The sequence below is a fragment of the Radiomyces spectabilis genome (assembly GCF_025331425.1).
Source record: "Radiomyces spectabilis strain NRRL 2753 chromosome Unknown BYT42scaffold_6, whole genome shotgun sequence".
NCBI lineage: Eukaryota > Fungi > Mucoromycota > Mucoromycetes > Mucorales > Radiomycetaceae > Radiomyces > Radiomyces spectabilis.
Genome location: NW_026251931.1, coordinates 111,792 through 132,219, shown reverse-complemented (window position 1 = coordinate 132,219; position 20,428 = coordinate 111,792). Strand labels below are relative to the sequence as shown.

At 42.9% G+C, this 20,428-nt stretch overlaps 8 protein-coding genes across 8 annotated transcripts; 3 read left to right on the top strand and 5 right to left on the bottom strand.

The window, feature by feature from the left end:
- Window positions 1–144: 144 nt before the first annotated feature.
- BYT42DRAFT_567469 (uncharacterized protein) lies at window positions 145–614 on the bottom strand. Its single transcript, XM_051568096.1, has one exon. It carries the CDS (start codon window positions 570–572, stop codon window positions 258–260), a length of 315 nt encoding a protein of 104 aa, XP_051423449.1. The 5' UTR covers window positions 573–614; the 3' UTR covers window positions 145–257.
- Window positions 615–1,862: 1,248 nt separating this feature from the next.
- On the bottom strand, window positions 1,863–3,053 carry BYT42DRAFT_567468 (uncharacterized protein). Its single transcript, XM_051568095.1, has one exon. It carries the CDS (start codon window positions 3,027–3,029, stop codon window positions 2,295–2,297), a length of 735 nt encoding a protein of 244 aa, XP_051423448.1. The 5' UTR covers window positions 3,030–3,053; the 3' UTR covers window positions 1,863–2,294.
- A 1,915-nt stretch (window positions 3,054–4,968) lies between these two features.
- BYT42DRAFT_613435 (uncharacterized protein) lies at window positions 4,969–6,555 on the bottom strand (the record flags this gene model as incomplete). The annotated part of the gene is made up of 11 exons (XM_051571733.1): window positions 4,969–5,022; window positions 5,083–5,138; window positions 5,196–5,215; window positions 5,283–5,314; window positions 5,381–5,410; window positions 5,496–5,546; window positions 5,617–5,949; window positions 6,017–6,144; window positions 6,214–6,242; window positions 6,329–6,449; window positions 6,522–6,555. The coding sequence occupies 11 exons, from the start codon at window positions 6,553–6,555 to the stop codon at window positions 4,969–4,971; spliced, it is 888 nt and encodes a 295-aa protein (XP_051423447.1).
- Window positions 6,556–6,675: 120 nt separating this feature from the next.
- On the bottom strand, window positions 6,676–7,725 carry BYT42DRAFT_567459 (ribosomal protein L10-domain-containing protein). Its single transcript, XM_051568094.1, has 5 exons — window positions 7,666–7,725; window positions 7,542–7,600; window positions 7,272–7,466; window positions 6,890–7,189; window positions 6,676–6,815 (listed from the first exon to the last, which is right to left on the bottom strand). The coding sequence occupies exons 1-5, from the start codon at window positions 7,691–7,693 to the stop codon at window positions 6,732–6,734; spliced, it is 666 nt and encodes a 221-aa protein (XP_051423446.1). The 5' UTR covers window positions 7,694–7,725; the 3' UTR covers window positions 6,676–6,731.
- Window positions 7,726–9,732: 2,007 nt separating this feature from the next.
- On the top strand, window positions 9,733–12,593 carry BYT42DRAFT_312941 (kinase-like domain-containing protein). Its single transcript, XM_051562975.1, has 5 exons — window positions 9,733–9,989; window positions 10,063–10,310; window positions 10,393–10,593; window positions 10,652–11,027; window positions 11,100–12,593. Exons 1-5 carry the CDS (start codon window positions 9,882–9,884, stop codon window positions 12,477–12,479), a joined length of 2,313 nt encoding a protein of 770 aa, XP_051423445.1. The 5' UTR covers window positions 9,733–9,881; the 3' UTR covers window positions 12,480–12,593.
- Window positions 12,594–13,203: 610 nt separating this feature from the next.
- Window positions 13,204–14,686, top strand: BYT42DRAFT_567453 (uncharacterized protein). Its single transcript, XM_051568093.1, has one exon. It carries the CDS (start codon window positions 13,303–13,305, stop codon window positions 14,545–14,547), a length of 1,245 nt encoding a protein of 414 aa, XP_051423444.1. The 5' UTR covers window positions 13,204–13,302; the 3' UTR covers window positions 14,548–14,686.
- Window positions 14,687–15,809: 1,123 nt separating this feature from the next.
- Window positions 15,810–17,797, bottom strand: BYT42DRAFT_567451 (uncharacterized protein). The gene is made up of 2 exons (XM_051568092.1): window positions 17,180–17,797; window positions 15,810–17,003 (listed from the first exon to the last, which is right to left on the bottom strand). The coding sequence occupies exons 1-2, from the start codon at window positions 17,683–17,685 to the stop codon at window positions 16,061–16,063; spliced, it is 1,449 nt and encodes a 482-aa protein (XP_051423443.1). The 5' UTR covers window positions 17,686–17,797; the 3' UTR covers window positions 15,810–16,060.
- Window positions 17,798–18,739: 942 nt separating this feature from the next.
- Window positions 18,740–19,916, top strand: BYT42DRAFT_613430 (uncharacterized protein; the record flags this gene model as incomplete). The annotated part of the gene is made up of 5 exons (XM_051571732.1): window positions 18,740–18,746; window positions 19,280–19,422; window positions 19,487–19,662; window positions 19,742–19,822; window positions 19,880–19,916. 5 exons carry the CDS (start codon window positions 18,740–18,742, stop codon window positions 19,914–19,916), a joined length of 444 nt encoding a protein of 147 aa, XP_051423442.1.
- Between the last annotated feature and the right edge of the window lie 512 nt (window positions 19,917–20,428).

The following is a 20,428-nucleotide window of genomic DNA, read 5'->3' as shown; positions in this document are numbered from 1 at the left end:
GTTGGCCGGACTGAAGATCGTCTTGTAACACTCGAGTAAGGCCCAGCTGCTGAGCGTAATTTAGCCCTGCATTAAAAACGATCACGGGGATGTTACGATCAAGCGCATATTTGACAGCCTCGCTCACTTGCTCGCTTGGAATGGTGACAATGATGCCATCGACCCCCTAAAAAAGAAATGATCCAACCAATGATTCAGTCCATTGCCCATGTTTGCATGATCGCATTCACGATCATCGCATTCACGATCATCGCATTTCAATGGATCATTACCCGAGTCACAGCCGCATAGATATCGGCTTGCATTTTCTCGACGCTGTTGATAAAGTGGCGATTCCATGTTAAATCGATATCGAGAATGGTGGCGGCATCCCGTGCGCCTTGCTCTGGATTATGAAAAAATGTGACTATAGCCGAATCGTGCGAGATCACAGCGATGCGTTGTCGTGGTTTGGTGCCGTTGGTGACATTGGTCGATTTGCAGTGAGGTATCCCCGATTTGGCCGCCAACGTCGTATTAAAATAAGCAAGCAGAAAAATCAAACACAACCATAAATAATTATGGTATGCCATGAGGACAGCTTGGTTGTTTGAGGGAGAGAAAAAGCCAGGCAGTGGAAACCCAAATAGACATGGTTTTGGCTTGGCTACCGAACAGACGGATCCACCCACTGCATCTGAAACATGCAGCTTGGAAAATTCGATATTCCAGAAATTTTGGGGGTGGGGGTTTAATTCGTTTTTTACAAAAGAAAGTAGATAGCACTGGTGTTAAACAAAAGAAAAACAAAAATCTCGCGCATGCCGGCGTCAATATGATGGCATGGCAAATCTTCTGTCATTTTTATTTGCATTGAAAAAACAAGGCTTGTCAGTCCTATGATTGTACGCCCCCGTCCGCTTGAATTATAGAGACAAGGTCCGTCTGAAGTATTGTTCCAGAACTATGAAGAAATCGCAGCATCATTGAGGGAATATTAGCTACAATCCCTGACACGGATGACAAGGATATAAACATGGTTGTATGTCCGTTATTGTAGCACAACCACCATTGCAAGCCTGAGAAAGAAAATCGGTTCATTGGTTCCATAATATGATTCTGTAATAGCACGATTGGCGACATTTTTGACCATCTGTTTCGCTAGAGCAGTAGTGGCATGCTTGAATCTTATAGATTTTTTTCTCGTTTGATATATCGGGTTAGCTCATGTAAAATCTTTCGGTTAACATTAAATACATTAACATTCCCGTATTCGCATGGAATAAAGGAAACGGTTGTTAAGAGCGAGAATTGACCAATAAGAAATCTTCTTTTTCCGTGTTTTATGCGATGCCAGAAATTTCGAAGAACCGGCTTATCTCCATGCTCTTGGAGTGAAACATGCCCTGTGAAAGAAGAAAATTGTTTGAGACGAAACATGAACATCCAAAATTGAAGAAACCCGCCACATCCACATTCGTACCAAAAAAAAAAAAGTTGTTTCATCAGTCATTTTAACGTTTTGCTCGCTCAATGCACTGCCAGGACATGATACAAATGTAGGCAAACTGGGAAAATCAGCGGACCTTCATAATGATCGATTGGGATGAAGGAAGCTTCTTCTCTATTGATCGATGTTCAAGTCTTATTGTCTTTTAGGAAGAAAAAAGTCTCGACGAGCAAATCATGGTTTTAAACCGTCTTGAGATCTAAAACTACCATAAACTGCAGAATTTTTACAACCAATACCGTCCCGTCTTGATGTTGTTTGCCATTTTCCATGGGGAAAAACTCAAATCTCGATTAATTTGTTTCTGCGGACCGTGTTAGAAAGAAGTGTCCATGGGGTAATTCAAATCATTCGTCGAAAATAAAATAATGTGGTGGAAACGCCTTTTTCTTTTTGCTTCTCTTCATTTGATGCCAATGCGAGTTAAAATAAATAAATATAAATAAAAAGTAAAATGCCACAATGCCAGTTCTGGAGACATAATTAAAGTAATATCGATAAAAAGGGATTACATAATAGAACATAAGGGTTTGTTCAGTGAGGGGATCATTATGGAAGCGGAAAAAGCATATGAGGGAATAGCACTTTTAGTTTTTACATAGAAAGATTGTCGGTGTATGGAATTGCGTAGTGTGCTCGTGGCAAGTGTATGTGTACGCGTGGGTGAATGTGTGTGTGGGAGGGATATAAAAAGATGCGGTGGGAGTGTCTCGATGACAGATGGTGGTAATAAAGACTCTGAGTAAACATAAATTAACGAGGACCAAATTAAACAAAAGAAAGACCAGCTTTTTTTTCTTTGTTCTTAGAAACTGTGTCTGGCATGATATTGGCGTTTGCGGATCATGTGGGACACTTTGGCGGAGCGAATCTCACAGTCTCTCCATGCGCGTTCACCCATATCTTGTGCAACCGATTGCCACGCGTGTCTGAATAGCTTGGAATGTTTCTTCACCGCGAGAAGAAGCAGTTTATCCTCGGTGTTGGACCACTCACGATGTTCCATGGCTTTTGCTTGCAACGTCTTGAATCGACCCCAGCAACAACCGCGAGAACGGTGCGGAAGATACGTGGTCGAAATCATGGCCCACGAAAGTCCCTGAGCATAACCCTGCTGCAATAGGAAATCTTCTTCAGGCGTCCACGGTGTTCGTGTCTGAGTAGAAGCACGTGTCCACTTGTCCGTATACGAAGAAGAAGAAGAAAAAGAGGGAGAGGAAGGTGTCGTGGTCTTTATCCCCGTCGTCATGGCATGAGGATACATGGGAAGGTGGGGCATGGACACGGGACGAAGAAGACAGGGTGAGATGGACGGACTAGCATCGAGTGACGGTGACGACGGAGCTGAGAAATAAGTCCCCACCGAAGAAGGGCTGCTACCATTGGAGGGTGTCGGTGTCAATGCAGCGGTTGACCACGGTGGAATACATTCCAATGGATAAGGGTCCTTGTTCATGTAATGAGTTTGATCCATCAAGCTTTCCTGCTTATGCTGGATCGAATCGGAAAGTGGAGGGCAAAGTAAGCTCTGAATATCCATAACAATGAAAATTGAAAAAAAAAGAAAAAAACCTATAGGGCAAAATCGTCTCAGTCAACCCCGGTGGTATATATAGTCTTTTGTATTTAGGTTTCCCTCGCTCCATTTTCTCCTAGCTCGCACAGATGAAAAACAAGGGAGAATGAGTGGGGATCCCTCGGGAGAAGCGACATGGCGAAATTCAACCGACAAAAAAGTTTCAACCTATTCCAAGCAAGAAAGCATCATTTCCTCCTTTTAGAACATCATCTTAACTTGACCAGACGACCCATGGCTCGATAGCTTATCAGTAAATTCTATTGTCTCTAATATAATACTCGATCCTCGGTTCCTACCCAAACTTTATGGCGTGAAAAACTCCCCTTTTGTCATAATCAATGAGTAATCTTTCGCGGGATCCCCTTTCCGCCTCCTCCTTTGGCCCCACAGTCTTCAAGCTGCATCGGCTCAACTCCTCCTACTGTTATCGTCAGGCTTCCTACATATTATCATATATCCCAATCCGCATCCCCTGGGGCTTTTTTTTTCTGTGTATTTTTTTTTTCCTTGCATGGCCGATTCTCATGTTTTAGGCCCCAATTGACTGACGATTCCGAAACGTGTCTATTGTATTCTAGGCTTTCCGATCATAGGTTTTCTTTTTTTTTTCTCTCTCAGCGTGCCTTGATCCTATCCTTTGAGGTTTCCAATTGGCCCTTGTTGATGATTCCACGTTGGTGGGATGAGTCTCCTCCTCCTGGGCGGTTTAGGTACGAGGCAAATGCACCTTTATTAAAACATCATCACATAAGTTGTAATCTATTGTTTATCATAGTTATTCTCCGGCATTGCATTTAACTTTTTTTTTAAGCCATCCCTAACAATCATCACTTTTTGCAGCCGCATTTTCTCTTCAAAGCATGGTGGCCTTTACTTTTATTGCTTTTGATTGTGGTTGATTCAATACGATCGAGGTCTTGTTACTGTGGCCATTGTACGGTACTGGCCATCCCTTGCTTATTCTATTAATCTCCTTTCGTTTCATGTTTTCGTTTTTTTTTCTCCTTCTCCTATTTCGTATTTCTCCCTTGTATTGTCACCTCGATCGCTCCTTTTGTCTCCAACATGGTATGCATTAGCGTGCGTATGCAGATGCATGCAATGTAAAAAAGAAAAAAACAGCCAAACACACTCTCGGAAAAAGACTACACAAAGGATTTTCCGTTTCTTTTTTCCTTCACTTACGCCAGCCAAAAAACAAAGTTCCTGTTTGCACTTTGACGATGAATATTGGGTGTAAACCCTTTTTTGCTGTTGACAAACCGGTTTAATCATTGTATTTTTTTTCTTTCTTTTTAGTTTTTCAGGGGTTATGCTTTCATTGTAGCAAACGTTTAACCGAGACCACACTTGATGAACTCTGCTTATCCATCAGCAAACCTCCACTTTTGTCTTGCAAACACCATCTGTTGCCATTTTATATCCCAGAAAAACAAAAACGTACCCGGCACAAGTGATCCTATCGTGCGTGCTCAAGCGTCCCACATGCTGAAAAAACAACAGCAATGGGATCAATTGAAAGAAAAAAGAACGTGGCATGGTGTCCATGTGAGCCCGGTGATAAGGAGTTAAGAAAAAAGGGTTCTTGGATGGTTTACACAAATCCTCCTGGGTTGTAGCTAACGCGAAAAGGAGGGATCTGGATTTTTTCTGAAAAATTTCTGTCTTTTTTCTTTACCCTCTCACACACCAAGCACGGACATTGCAACTTGAAACCATTCCTGTACCAGACCCTCCTTTTTCATATTATTTTATTGGTTCTAGGGAGCAAAATGCACAAAGGTTCATCATTGTTTTCAGCTTGCTTTTTCGGAGGTGAATATGGTTAAACCGGTGCCGTCGTCAGGTCGATGCTGTATATACAAATCGGAGTTTTACTACTCATTGGTAGCACGCTGGTCTATGAATGAGAACGGTGCGAGCCGATATAGATGGGTTTCCCAGAAGGGGTATACTGTAGAATCAGATCAGCTAAACGATCGAGTATTGATCTTTTTTTTTTGGGGGAGTTTACCTCATAGTTGGAATCGAATATGAGTCCTGACGGTAATAATTCACTACGGTAGAAATCTGATGGACATGTCAAGCATAAACGGAAATCCAAACTGTCAACGTCGTGTGACTTACTGCTGCATTGGTAGCCAACTCTAATGTTTCATTCTTTAGGTCAGTGGATCCTTCGAGCATACATGATGCCCCTTGACAAACGCTTACCGATGCGGAATATAACTTGCGAAAACGCCCCACTAATAATAATCGTTGCGTGAGATCTTTAAGGTGGCCAATTTTCATTCTGATATTCTTGAAATTACCTTGTCTCCACATCCATGTTTTCTTGCCAACTAATAAATAGAGTAGGGATAGTTCAACATGTCATATCCCTTGGTGATGCACCGTTTTTAAATGATTTTTTGAGACATCACCCACCTCTAGAAAGATGGTCTTTTCTTCCTCGGTCCAATCTCCTGTCCATTGCTCCTATCGTCAAACGATGGTGTAAGATACCATGGGCCGATTGGAGGATGCATATTGTATTTTCTCAACTTACAACCCCCGGTTCGTTATGGCGGTAAAAGTACATGTTGGGATTCTTTTTGAACATGGCTTGCGCGACGGCTCTCGCATTCGACCGACCTCCGGATCGCTTTTTGCCGGTACCTAATGGATCTTTGTACGAGAATTTACCTCCGCCATTCTTTTCCCAGGCATCAGCCGCCGATGCTTCGAACTGATACTTTTCAACTAGTTCGGGATTGATCCAACCGCTAAAATGCCCGTCCGTTCTTATCGCCCGTTGCCGCGTTTCTTCATCAAAGTATTCGTCTGCCTTTAACAATTTACCATCCCACAGTTCCTCTTCTATCAATCCATGTATCACAGACTAGATTCATCATTCTCAATACTTTTTCCTCTGTAGAGAACTGGGGCTTTTCTTTTTCATCATGTACCTGGCCATTCTCGTGTTTCGGGATATCAATATTATTGTCGGTATCGATCTGAATTGGGGCAGGATCCAACCCTCGTAAACGCGAGGACTTGCGAGACTGTAGCACGGGTTTGGGCGCTTTTGGTTTTTCTATCACATTCCCATATTATATATCAGACACTTGAAAATCATTAGACAACCGACTCTTGACAATATTACCTATCCTTTTTCGTGTCTTGGTTGTAATTCTATATGCAGATGCATTCATAACTGGAGTTACTTTTTTTTCTGCCGCTTACCACAGCCACATCAAGAAAACAATCAGTGTGCCTACTTGACAGATTCTAAATTCTTGGACACAGCCGGTGTATCTTGTAATGCGACGCGCGCTTCACGCAAGTTAAACTCGGCTAAAAGCTGACGATTGCGTTCGATATTTTCTAAACGTTGTTGTTCTATGGAGAATCAGAAGGACCCAATTAGAAGAAGAACGTGACATTCAATAAAGTCACAATTGTCAAGTGTACCATAAGGTGTCAATTCTGCTTTGGTTTTAGTCATTGTATAAAAAAAAAAGGACAAAGCAACCACTATTCATTCGCGCCAGTCAAGGGGTGGATCACTGCCCCGCGCTGCAGTGGCTTGGATTTATGCAGCGACCTGTGATTTTTTAAATGGTGAAAAAAATGCCTGTTTTTTTATTCTAGTGCAGTTTTATGGTGAATGGAGAGATAGATTTATTTGAGATGAGTGGTCTCGCCGTTATGATAGTAGCAGAGCAGTTCCACGCGGAATTCGGCAAGTTGATAATAGAATAATTTCTGCAAAATGATAATGAATGATTAGACATCCAGTGAATGCTTGATGTGGGAAAAAAGGGATATAAAAGACTTACCAAAAGATGGGCCTGGTTTGTGGAAAGAATGTCGCCTTCTTTGCAAATGGTGTAATCCACGGGTAATGTGACAATACCGTTCTTTAACATGGTAGGCATACCAAGCGAACGCAACAGAGGTTCCATATTATGCGGCATAGGATCAACGCCACGTTTTACTGGACCTTCAGGAATCACCACGGTTTCGTTGGCAATGCAGCCGGAACGAGCATAATCAGGTTGTGTGTAGTTGCTGAAGTATTCCTTGACATCCTCCACTGTTCGGTTGGTGAATAATAAACCGACTTCACTGTGCAATTGCTAAATTGCATTCACGATGTTCAGTTGTCCCGTCAATCTAATCGCATTTCTTTTCCCCCATCCGTCAAAAAAAAAAACTCACCTGTGCGATCTTTGAAATACCGTCTTTGTACTCTTCCTCGGGAGTCGTTCCAAGAGCTTTTGCCATGACTCGGTTTTTGCCATAGAAGAAACGAGACGTTTTGAAATCATTACGCACCTCTTTCAAGAATGTATTGCGCATATCCTTGACCGAGAAAATCCAAAGGTAATCGTACTTGTCGGCACATTCACGGATCTACCCATCAATGACTCGGACATTAGCCAACCTGTCCAATCCCTCGTCCGATCACCCGACATCAACCACACTTACATCTTCAATCAACTTTTCCTTGCCCTCACGGCCTTTCTTCTCGGTCTGAGTCAGAGCAACTACAGTGACGAAGCAACCATAAGAATCTTGAATTGTACATTATGAGCATTATAAGGTTACATACCGACGGTGGAACGTTTTGATTTGGGCATGATAAAGAACTATACGGTACAACAGAGAGCCTTTTTTGTTCAGTCATTTTTTTTTCCTCCAGTGCCTTTCTGGATCCGAACATTTTTGTCCCTTGTGACGGGTTCTCTGACGATCAAAGCCACCTTTTGACTCGTATCATACTGAGTTTCAATTATACGCATGACAGATCGAATTCCAAGCCGGCTTTTCCATCTTTGACCAGTACATCCAAAACGATGCGTTATAAAGAGTTCTCGGGAGGCTACAGCACAGGGTAATGCTGAAGCATAAAAACTTTACTGGTGTTTTTTATTGAATAGATTCATACCTAGGCCGAGTATTTGGTTTTGATGATGTCTGTAAGACCAGCCGTGGCCAAACTCATCTTTATTCACTTTGATTTCAACATTGGCTGTCATGAACACGGTCGCAATGTTTTATTTCAATACCTTCATAACCAATAGTATCTACTAGCATAAAGTGCCTATTGCTGAGCATACCGTCAAGAAAATCGTAGCTGAAACGCATCTTCTGTTGTGTCTGTGAATGACCAGATAGAAAAGTTTGGACACGGCCACAATAACGGTAAGCAGCTCTGATAATGTGTGATAAGAAAGTGCCTTAACAAATTATAAAACTTGTTCAAATTCCTGCGGGTGACATTTTGGAAGAACTATACAGCGTGCTTCTTGTGTCACGCTCTTTAAGGTTTATTGCCGTTTATGGTAGGGTAATGGCTGAGATGGCTGGGATGGTTTATTGTCCCTGAATGACAAAGAAAAACAAGTTTCAGGAAAACATCATGGGACAGCTCAATGAATAAGAATAAGCTTGCTTAAAGCAAATACATCGTTACCGACAATCTGTCCTTGGTCCATACGACTCTACCTCGGTGGGAATGATGCCAAAGGTATCACGGTCGGTTGTTGCCAAGTAGCACAATATCACGAAATGGAGAGCAGCCTCAGGTTGCTGTAATCGATACACTAGATTAGATACCTTGATTTCGAGCAGGAAGATTCACGAGAAACAGTACAAACAATCTACAAATCCCCTTTGATGTGCGCAAGATGGGTATAAATAGCTCTGGTGACGATTCATTGAGCTTGAAGGAGTGAAATAAGGGACGCGTCCACCTACGATACAAGATGATTCGAAAGACCTCACACAAGTCACGATTGAGATACAATTCTGATGGATTCTAGGTGTCAAATTCCTTAAAAACATAAATGAATGCAATAATTGGGATTTTCATGAGTTGTTTAATGATACTTCGGCCACCATTCCGTCACAAGGCCGTATTGATTGCGGGAATGATCTGATTGGCCAGCCCAAACGGCGAAGAACCGAAAATGTATTCATACCACATGGCAGATTTGCGGGATGGCACCGTTTAGGTCCGCTTTTTAAAATAATGCTCGGTGGTGATACGCTATCTGGGTGATAACAAGGACGAGCAACGAGTCTAAGGAAAACCGTGAAATGATGGTGGCTAGAGAATACGAAAAAAAAAAAAAAAAACGTGATTTAGAAAACACTGTTCTAATAAAATACAGCTGGCTCATTATTCTGCATACAAATGGTTCTGTTGACAATGACGCGATCGATAGGATCTATAAATCGAATCATAAAGACAACAATCATTGGACATTACCACATCATTCAATACCTTGATAGCTAGATAGATACTCGTATTAAGCGTTCGTTCATCTGATCCATTCTTCTCACCGCAAAAAGCAAGAGATAATTGGGCGGAAAAAATCATATGACGAAGCAGTTGATCCAGAGAAGATCACGCAGATACACTCACACACACCAATATCGGTTGATCCATCTGCAAGTGAACACGCTTTTCTTTTGATTTGGCTGTGTCTCTGTGAGCGGGTCCAGTTGTACAACTTGGGTGCCATTGCTATTCACGGCTCAGAGACCGGAATTTCAATAGCGTCAAAAAGTCCTTGAAGCTCGTCCTGGGCCAACCAATTCTCCTTTTCCTTCTTCGCCCATATCTGTGCCCCTGCTTTCACCCCCACGGGAAGCACACATACGATCACGCACAAAACCAGATCCAAACTAATAATAATAATTATCAAGTGTCAATTCAAATCCCACTCGACGATTTGATATCATCGCCAAGCCCCGAACAAACAAGGCTGTTTCTTTTCTCTTCATTTTCTCTCTATTCCACCCGTTGATACCCGTTGTCTCATGCTCAGAAAGAGTTCACCTTTGGATGATTATGATATTATCGAACAGATTGGCCTTGGGTCTTTTGGTACCGTTCATAAAGCCAAGCATAAAACGACCAACCACACTGTAAGACAGTTGCAAAAATAGGTTTTTGGATCAATAATCATGATCGTATTAAACTTGGCTCCCCACCCCGCAGGTCGCCGTCAAGATTATGAAGAAAAAGTTCACCACCGCCTCGCAGTGTCTTCATTTACGCGAGTACAAAGCTCTACAGCATCTATCATTTCATCCCAACATTGTCCAGCTTCACGCCACATTTCTAGCTCCCACCAAGGAATTGTTTTTTGTCATGGAGCTAATGAACGGTGGCAACCTGTATCATCTGCTCAAAGAACGACGGGACACCAAGCGAATCATTGAACCCTACGAGGTCAAAAGCATCTTGTACGTTTCACTGACGCCAAATCAATGAAATGACCGCACCAAGCCTATTTCTCACCCATTCATTTTTCTATTTTTGTCCCAGATTCCAAATTCTCGATGCTGTGGCACATATCCACCATTTTGGGATTTTTCACAGAGATATGAAGCCCGAGAATGTCTTGATCCATAGAGTGCCTGACGGAACGGTAGAGACATCGATGATTATTATCAAGTTGGCCGATTTTGGGCTGGCCCGAGAACTCAAGAGCAAGCCACCTTACACAGATTATGTCAGTACTCGATGGTACGTGAGTTGAAACGTCAACCCGCATTTCATGAAGTTGACACCTCTGCTTTCTTAGGTATCGAGCACCTGAAGTTTTACTGCGGTCGAATGCGTACTCTTATCCTGTGGATCTCTGGGCGATTGGCGTGATTTTCGCTGAAATCCTTTGCTTGAGGCCCTTATTTCCCGGGGACTCGGAGATTGATCAATTGTATAGAATATGTCAACTATTGGGAAGTCCCGCGGGATGTCAAGGCGCCCAACCAGCACGAAGGAAAAGATCCAAATCGGAAAAGTTGCTCAGGACCGGGTTTGAGCGCAAACGGTCTAATACCACCACGGACGTGCCGGTGCTACCTGAAGCAACAACGAGTCCCATTGTCAGCCATGGCGGCGGGGAATGGCGAGAAGGCATCAAACTAGCCAGCAAACTTGGATTCGAATTCCCACCTGTACGCACATGTAGCAGAAAAAAGATAAAAAAAAAAGCGCGCACCATGTCATATACTCAAACTTTTGACTAGACGCCGCCCATAAGCCTTTTTACTGTGATCCCACGGGCCACCGAGCCGCTCATTGACCTTCTTCGCCAATTCCTCTTTTTTGATCCGGCCAAACGTATCAAAGCCAAAGACGCGTTGATGCATCCCTTTTTTCTTGATCAAGGACAGCCGTTTAAAAACCCGGCTTATCAAGGAGCACGCAACGCTTCTTACGGCACCAACGTGGCGGACTGTCTCGATGATCCTTCCGTTGTCCGCAGGGTGCATGGCCCGTCTTCTATTGCCAAAGATTTCAAAGACGTTTTCCGCCTACCCAAAGCGAAACTAAAGGACCCGAAATCAAATGCCAAACCATCGAAAGACAATGATCCATTCCCCTTGGCATCTCCGCCCAAACATGGCATGAATAATCCCGGTATTGATTTACCCTTCATTCCACACTCTCCACTACAAGTTCACTCTGACTGGGATCAAGCAAAACAAATGATCATGGATAAGCCCTGCGACCCCGTTGGTGGCGGCGGCGAACCAACCGGCGGTAACAGTGACATTCATACGGGTAACCAAAGGTTATCTGTACAACTGCCATCCATAACTGAACAGACTCTCAATGACAACGACAACGCCTTCTCCTCGTCCTCAACCAAACGACATAGTCTTCTTGATCTTTCTTTTATTGACCAGATAACGATGTCTCCATCCAAACTAGAACAAGACATGGCTCGGAAGACCGGCGTAAGTACGATTCACGAGTTGACAAGTTCAATGGGGTCACTGGACCAATGTGTATTCACCATCCGTAAATCAAACAATCGAATCGACGACGTTCCAATATCAAAACAAGGCGATCAGACGTATCGTTGGCAACCAACCGATGAGGTTGTGTGGCCGACGCACCGCGAACTCGTTGTTCGCCCCAGTTTATCGATTCCATTGCAACCTGTAACGAACCGTAGTGAGTACGCGCCGAATGATCGATACGCCATATCAGGAAACACTGCCCATGTTGCGCCCAGGCGACTATTAAAGAAAAAAAGCGATCATTCCCTGCTGAGCCGGAGAAAATGTCAGTTGCAGAAAGAATGGCAAACTCCGGAACCTCCGTCTTCCAAGATACCTCGAGCAGAAAGTGTGCCTGATATTTTATCCAGACATTTTTCGTCTCCCATGCAAAGGTCAACAGCCGAAATCAAACAACGCGACGGATCCGAGAAAATAACAAGACGATCGCTGTCGATGCGCCTCGACGGATTTCTGGCCCCGGATATAATGTCTTCATCATCCGTGAAAAAGAAAATGCCCCGCTTGAATTTTTGGACCAAAAAACATACAGCCACCTCTCCTATGCATCTCATGAATCGAACAAAACCACCGGTTCCGGACATGGCCGTCACCACGTGAAACCTCACTCCTCCGTGGCAGCCTGACCGTACCAGCCTCACTATACAAGCCTGATCATACGAGGATCCACTATTGTAAATAAATTATTACCTCACTGATCAACGTCGCATTATCCAACAGGGTTTATTAAACCAAAGAGCTCGTGTAAAAAGAAAAAAAAAACAAAAAAAAACAAAGACACAAATTGTAGTCAAAATTGGCCAACCACCTGGTTGGAAAAATTCTGTATTATCGTGCACATTCACCCTCTGTAAAAAGCGTTGTCAATATCAAGAAAGCAAGATAATATTGGTGACCGCAATGAAACTGGAGGACTTGTTTTTTTGAGACCATATATAATAAAGAGACCACTCGGTGGCTGTTAAAAAGTGAATCAAAATTAACATGAGGTACGCGTGGTTTTCAAGCGCAGATCAAAAGCTTTAATTTGCCATGCTTGGACTGGAAATTTGTAGAGAGAAAATGGTTTTTTTGCTGCACAGCACGCTGATTTGAAGTCTGTGTAGACTGACGGTAAGACTCCCTTGTCAGTCCAGTGAAAAGCTTGATATCCTGTCATCACATGAAGCGATATATTCAAGTTGTTGTATTCGTAAAAAGTCGGAACATGGAGATAACTGCTTCTAAAGGATACTGTACAATTCAGCAGTATAGGGCTAAGATCGTATCAAAATGTAAGTGTCCAGTGCTAAATGCGGAGTTGGAACATTTGAGGGCAAACAGGCAGAAGTGCTTCACAGTTTCTTTTTTTTTGGATTCTTTCCTTTCTAGGTTCTTCTGTTACTGTTGGTTTACATAGTTTCTTTCTTTTCGGTTTGTAACCATGGCGTCTGGAACTCCATCAACGGATCCAATGCTTGAGGACGATGCGTACACGATTGGTCAGTCCTTGGAGAAAGAGCTTTTAGGAAAAGGATATCGCATGGAAACCCCGTTTGGTTCGTCGCTTGCCGCCGAATTACAGTCGGCTACCGCCACCCCATCCCCATCGTCTCCTGCTGTTTCAAAGTCACCATTGTCGGACCGTTTACCACCGAATGCTCTCAGAGATACTCTCAGTAGTCGTTCTTCCACCCAATCCGAGTTACAAAAACTTGTGGTGGGGGATCCGGCCATGGCGGCGGCAAGGCCAGATACCGATCATGATGCCCGTCTTCCCAGAGGCGTGTCGCAATCGCTCGCAGAGGAAGCATTCTCTAACCAAACCAGCCCCATTCTTTCGCCGCTTCAATGGTCTTCTGCCATGAGCACTTCCACCAGTTTCTACAATCGCAGTCGACGTAGTTCTTTTTCTTCTACATGGTCGTCATTGGAAGTTGAGGAGGACGACCCTTTTGAAATGCTGAAGCGACAGCTGGAGGAACTCAATTCAGCGGTCTGGGAAACGAAAACGCTGCACAAGCGGTTATTGAATACACTACTCTCGGATGAAAGCCTTCACCTACGAACCATGAGCAAGACGTCGACCTCTGGCACCGCCAATGACTACGCGCCTTCCTTGGAACTCTTGATTACGAGCGTTATCACGTTGATTGAACGGAATTCACGCGATCGCGAACGGCACATTTACTCTTTGCGGAGCTTAGACAACGTGATCCGGAAAGAGAGCACATGGATGACCGGTGATGTCATGAAAGAGTTGGAGATACTGTTGGCGTCGATGCGATCGACGTTGTACGATCAGACTTACTCTTATGAAAACCCGCTTCCAATGATCCGGAAACTGAGTTTGGACACGGGCGCCATGACCGAGTCCCTGGAAGAGTTGAAAGAGCTGATGTACGTCAATAAGCGACAGGTCCAGGAACTCAACTCACGACTCCGATCGATTGCGAAAACGGTGCATGAAGTGCGCAAGGATATCCGGCGGATCAACAAGTTTCTCGAAGAAAAGGATGATGAGGACGCAGTGGTCCTGGAGAAAGGCGAAGTGGAAGAGCGGCTGCGGGAGATCATGTGGGGCTTGGATGACCTCGACGAAAAAAGCACCCTCAAAGTCAAACAGTTGCAGATTTTCTGGGAACAAGCCATCGCCAACGCGCCTCTGGAGAACTACACCGTTGCATAAAAAAAAGAGCTCCAACTATTCCCCTTGCATCTATCTATATACCTATCATCCCTTATAAAAGCTTCGATGCTTGTATGATTCCTATTCCCCCTTTCGCTCACTCATTCTTTCACAAGTAAACAGAAAACTTGGTTTAATCCTTTTGATGCTTGCCTAGAAAGTTTCACATGCATGCGCAACTTATTAGATACGTCGAGTCACACCAAATGTAAATAAGCCGCAGCTTCCAACGTGTTATGACCCGTTTTGAAACAAGATGGCTTTGAGTGATGCACAAGTTGTAGTCTCCGCCTCTTGTATTGCTCAATACCACAGCGACCGACCTGCTCCCCGTTCGCCTGCCAGTTGAGACGTTCGCAATGGTAACCAAATTTTAAACCACTGTAGAAAAAAAAAACCATAGTGACGTTCAATGTCTTTTCACCGGGAATGCGACTTGTCTGTGAAGTCAATGATAGACATTATGTAAGGAAAACCACATTTTATCTCGATAATCAAAGATGTGGGAAAATCAGGTTGAACTGTAAATTAACCATTCTCTCAAGCTTGTGGAGGCGAGCTAAGAAGATTGATCTGTACATTAAACTATAATCACCTGAATTTTTTTTTTTTAAAATTGCAAAGTATTGCGAATGACGCAAAGAAAGTTACGCTATGCAGCTGCGAATTATTGTAGCGGTAATGAACTCCTCATGAGGCTGGAAAGGCTGATTTCAGAAAAGTTGAGGGTCAACAGAGGATGGGTGCAGCTCCCAGTGAAGCTGAAAAATAAGCAACATAATTTGAAAACCATCATTTTCAATCTATGTTGTAATCCCCTAATGTGGCGCGCTGGGAAATACCATAGGTGTGATGCCGGAAATAACTGATGAGGAAGAAGTAGGAGTTGTCGTCACCTTTTTGAACCGTCATATCCTTCATCAACTGCAAAAGCAAAGTATGATAATTGCAATAACTGAGACTATTTGAGGAAGACGTATGATTTAATGTAGCATGATAGCCTTGATGATGATTGGAGTATGCTCGATGACCGGCTGGCTGTTGGTACGTTTGCAATGCTCCCGTAGGCAATTCACGGACAAATAAGCATCTAGCGTATTATGCAACACATAAATGGAGTCATCTTTTTTTTGCATGTCGATCATTAAAAAAAAAGATCTCTCCTGACGCCAGTTTTTTAAAGCGCCCTCTCCTTTTTTTTACGGATGCCATATTTAGAAAATATCCACAAATGGTACACTAATTGTATTATGCTATTGTTGTATTATCCCAAGCAGGCAAATACTGCTGCCAATGAGTGTCAGATTTTGTAGCAACGTCGAACTTGGTATTCGCTGTATTTGATTGAGAAAAATGAAAAAGGGCTTTTCAAAAGTAGAAGAAATGGTATATGCTAAAGAAGATAAAGGAAAATCGATACAAAAACAAAGAGTGAAGAATAGCTATGGAACAGAACAAAAAGATTGTTTTTACTTTTTTTTTTGTCTTTTCACATGTTGAAAAAGGCCACATCTCATTGCCTGGAGGATGGCTTTAATTTTTGGAAATTCAAGAAACCGGCTTGATTTCGGGTCACCATCTTTGCCAGATGTTGTCGCGATCGCCATTTTTTTAGACCCGACTTTGGACGCCAGCCATCCGTGTCGCTGAGATCTTCCAAAGGCGTGCTGATTTCGATACTCTGACGTATACGAGGCAGGTGAAATGATCGGTGTTGATCGGAAACCTGTTTCGGGTTTGGGTGCAAAAGGCAATTCGGTCGTCGAAACTCGTAGAATGGCGAGGAAGGTCGGGTCATGGTCTGACTGAACATGGCTCGCAGACGATCATCGGCATCGCTCCAGTGGGCTGAACACAGTCGATATTCAATAGGAAGATAACGGTCGCCTCTTTCTACTAGACAGGTGCGTACCACGTACGACTCGAAATAAGGCTGGGAACATGACGTGCATGGTTTGGCCGATTCTAAATAGCGAGTCAAATGGTCCGGCAGATAATGACGAGGGATTTTGACGGTATCGCGCAGGATGGTGCGTGCACAAATTTCCAGTAAACTTGGAGGATCATGAACAAGGTCATCGTCGGGGTCATTATCTAGTGGACAGTCATCGAGTTGCATGCGTCGTAAACAGGACAGATTGGATATTTCGGCCGGCAATCGACGGAGTGGATTATAAGATAAATCGAGTGAAATCAGACCAGTGATGGCTGTAATTTCAATGGGGATTTCGGCCAGTTGATTACTGTCCAAACAGAGATCTCTCAGGTTCCTGAGATAGCCGATGCAAGGAGTTAATCTTTCAAGTTGATTGCGGGATAAATCGAGTTGGGTCAGTTTCCCAAGATATCCAATGGTATCGGGAATCTCGGTAAGCTTGTTTCCCGCCAACGATAGTACTTGAAGATGGTGCAAATACCCAATGGCATTGGGTACACTTGTCAAAAGATTGTCGGATCTATTTCAGATCAGTGATTGTCAATAACAATTCACACAACATGTTTCCCTATTTCTTGTTTTCCTATTTGCCACTGTCCTATCCAATGTCTCTATCTTCTTTTTTCTTCTCCTTTTTTTTTTTTTCGTCGAAAATTTTCTCCCTTGCAGCTGCATCATGCATGTGTTTCGACTTACAAGTCTAATTTGCGGATCATCGTCAGTAATCCAATGTTTGGACTTAGGCTTGCCAAGGCCCGATTCGACAGGTTCACCTCCTGCATTGATGGATCCGACGCCAGCTTGGTTACATCGGCAAAAGTCAATGGGTCGGCTAGATGGATGTTTTTATTGTCCTCGTCCTCGTCATTTGGTTTTTGCAAATTATTCAAGGGACGACCGTCGGTATAATAGGTTTTGTCAATGTAATTGACGTCTCGCACGAACGGATGGTTTGTTTTTTCATTGCAGCTTGCATAGCCAGAATCGGTTCGACCCAAGGTGGGTTGACAGAGTATCACGGTCACCGATGGATCGGTTGATATTTTCTCATGGTTTTCCAATGGTGAGCAGGTGTCAAATGCGTATTCCTCTGGATAATAGAGTAGACGATCAATGCTGGTATGTTGATCTTCAAGGAAGTCTGTGGCAGCAGCGTGACCAAAGACATAGGAAGCATGTTCTTTACTGATTCCTTGGCCCATTGTAAATTCAGAGTAAAGAAGAAGAAAGAAAAAAGTGAAAAAAAATAAGGTCAAGGAAAAAATAAAGGTGACGATGGTGAGAGTGGAATAGTAATAAAAAGATAAATGAAAACAGATGCCGAATGAATACATATTATATTCTTTTTAACCTGAGAATAAGGAGTCAATTGATGATGATGAGAAGCTGTTGTATTTTAAAGACCGGCTTTTGCCATTTTGCCACTGATTGCAAGAAAACAGCACCCTCGTTTCATTGTATGATTCTGTAAGCCATGTGGTCATCTAAATATGATGCTTTATGCAAGACCATCACGTCGTCTTTTATGATTTGATTTCGAAGCTCGTGGCTATTCTTTATGGCCACGTGTATTTATTGTGCACAATGGCGTGGCAAAGGAGACCTCTCAACCCAATGATGGTGTATTTTATTGTATTCCCAAAACTATGGATACGATCCCATCATGCAAGCAAAATCGATGCCATTACAATCTATCTTGAAACAACCGTGTTAATTCCTCTTGCTCGATTCAGCTCTGCTCACCTAAAACAGCGACGCCTCAGCCGGAGCAAATAATAAAAATAGAGAATCAGCCGATTTAATCATGATAAATCAACCCGCTAAAACTAATAAACACTTTTATACTTGCCCGCCAAACCGGAAAAAAAATACGGGCAACTCGGGTTACTTTAACAAGAGATTGGGAAAATGCATCAAATTGCCTGCTGGCCATAGTGTGACTCTTTTAATTTTGTCGGCTTTTTTTGTGGACAACCGCCAATCTTATTATTATTATTCTTTATTTTTTCGTCATCATCGTGGGGTTTTCCTTTTAATTCTTCGTCATCAGCGAGAGGAGAAAAAGAAATAAAGGTAAATGTGAGTTGAAATTCCTTTTTCTCATACTTGAAGTCTTTATGATGAGCACGTAAAAGGTTCGAATATTTGAACGCGTGTGTCTCGCTTTATTCTGACCGGTCAATGCAACATTATACCAAACGAAATCCGATAAATTCCATTGTTCGTATCTTGACGCTCGTCACGAGTTGTTGGATGATGCGCCGTAAGGCCGAACATAGATCAAACACAGTGAGAACAAACTTGTTCTCTGGCGTCAGTATTAGATTGTCCATCGCAAAGACTTGCGATACTCGACGATAAAGGATGACGCGACATTTTTTTTTCTCTTTTTGGCTTTTCACCTGAACTAGGAAGACCAAGTTATGTCTTTTTCTAGTGGATATGCAAAAGCTAGATTAACCACCAGTCTGACTGGTCTTTTGGTCTCGTCCCACTCAGGATCCAGTTTCAGAGTCATGATCTGGAGTATCAGTTATACGAGACAACATTCATTCGTTGCAGGAAGGAATAAGCGGGCATACTTGAAAGCGTTCAAACAAAACATGTGAACAAATCGGCTTCACTGACAGACTCTCATTCTTTTTTTTTTTTATTGTTTTTCTTTCTTTCCGGCATATATCTTACTGGTTTGCTTTTTGCATAGATTCACATCATCCCTCCTTTCAGTCTGTAAAAAGAGTGAGTCACGAGAATGCAGTTGTACTCCATCGCTGTCATCTTACGTTGTCGGTTCAGTGGAAGATTATCGACGAATCACCAAATCAGCCGGTGATCCCACTCAGGAAGACCAGTTGCCTCCCCCTGCTGAGAATGAGATTCGCATTTCTCAATCGGGTAAAATAAACCGTTATGTGGAGATAGGGTTAACCATGCTCAAGGTAACGTGTGGGCGATTATGACGCAGCTTGATGAAATCACATTCACCGATTTTATGAGATACAGGAACAGCAAAAGTCGAATATTGTGATTGTGGGCAAAGGTGTGTCGGTGAACAAAGCCGTTTCCGTGGTGGAAATCATCAAACGAAGGATGGAAGGCACGCTACATCAATACACCCAGCTAGGATCCGTCAAAACGGTGGAAAAATGGGACCCCGTTCAAGGCAAAAAGTTGGAAACGTATGCATAACGAACCAGATTTTTTCTAATGTTGTTGTGCCAAATTACCAAAGTTAATCGGATTTTTTTTGTCGTTTAGCATGCTTGTACACAAGCATATACCAATGATCATCATTCATCTCTCCTTAAATGTCATGCCACAATTAGAAGAATCGTCAGGGTAAGACAAATTTAGTCTCTGCATAGGTCCGTGAATTTAACCAGTATTGCTTTTCAGGTATCAGCCTCCAACAGGAAACGATATCTACATGTAAATTATCCAATCACACCTCTGTAATACAAAAAAATATCATTATACATCCATTTCTTACAACACTCCAATTCCACTCACTCACCCAATGTCTCGCACATTTTCCACGCTTCCATTGATTCGTACATTCTTTTATCAGTGACATGGGGCAATAGAGATTGCAAAGTTCCTTTTTTTATGACAAGCATCAGAGCTCAAGGTAGCCTTTCATTCGTGCTGTATTTAGCCCAGTTTTATGGCTTTTCTGAAGTATTGTCATAGAAGGACCTGTGCAATGACACAAATCCATCAAACTAGTTTGGCTGGCCTGATATGTCCCGCCAAAGCTTTTTAGCGGTAATTCATCAGTGTCATGTCACGTTGATACGATGGCCTCCAATAGCTACGAACCAGCGCAGTCAAAATATTGGAAAAGATGGGAATGACCTGTTGCGCGCAATCAAAAGAAATGATGATCGAAAATCATAAATGGCACCTCCAGTTGAATGCAGCACTTCTTTCTTTTGTTGATATCTT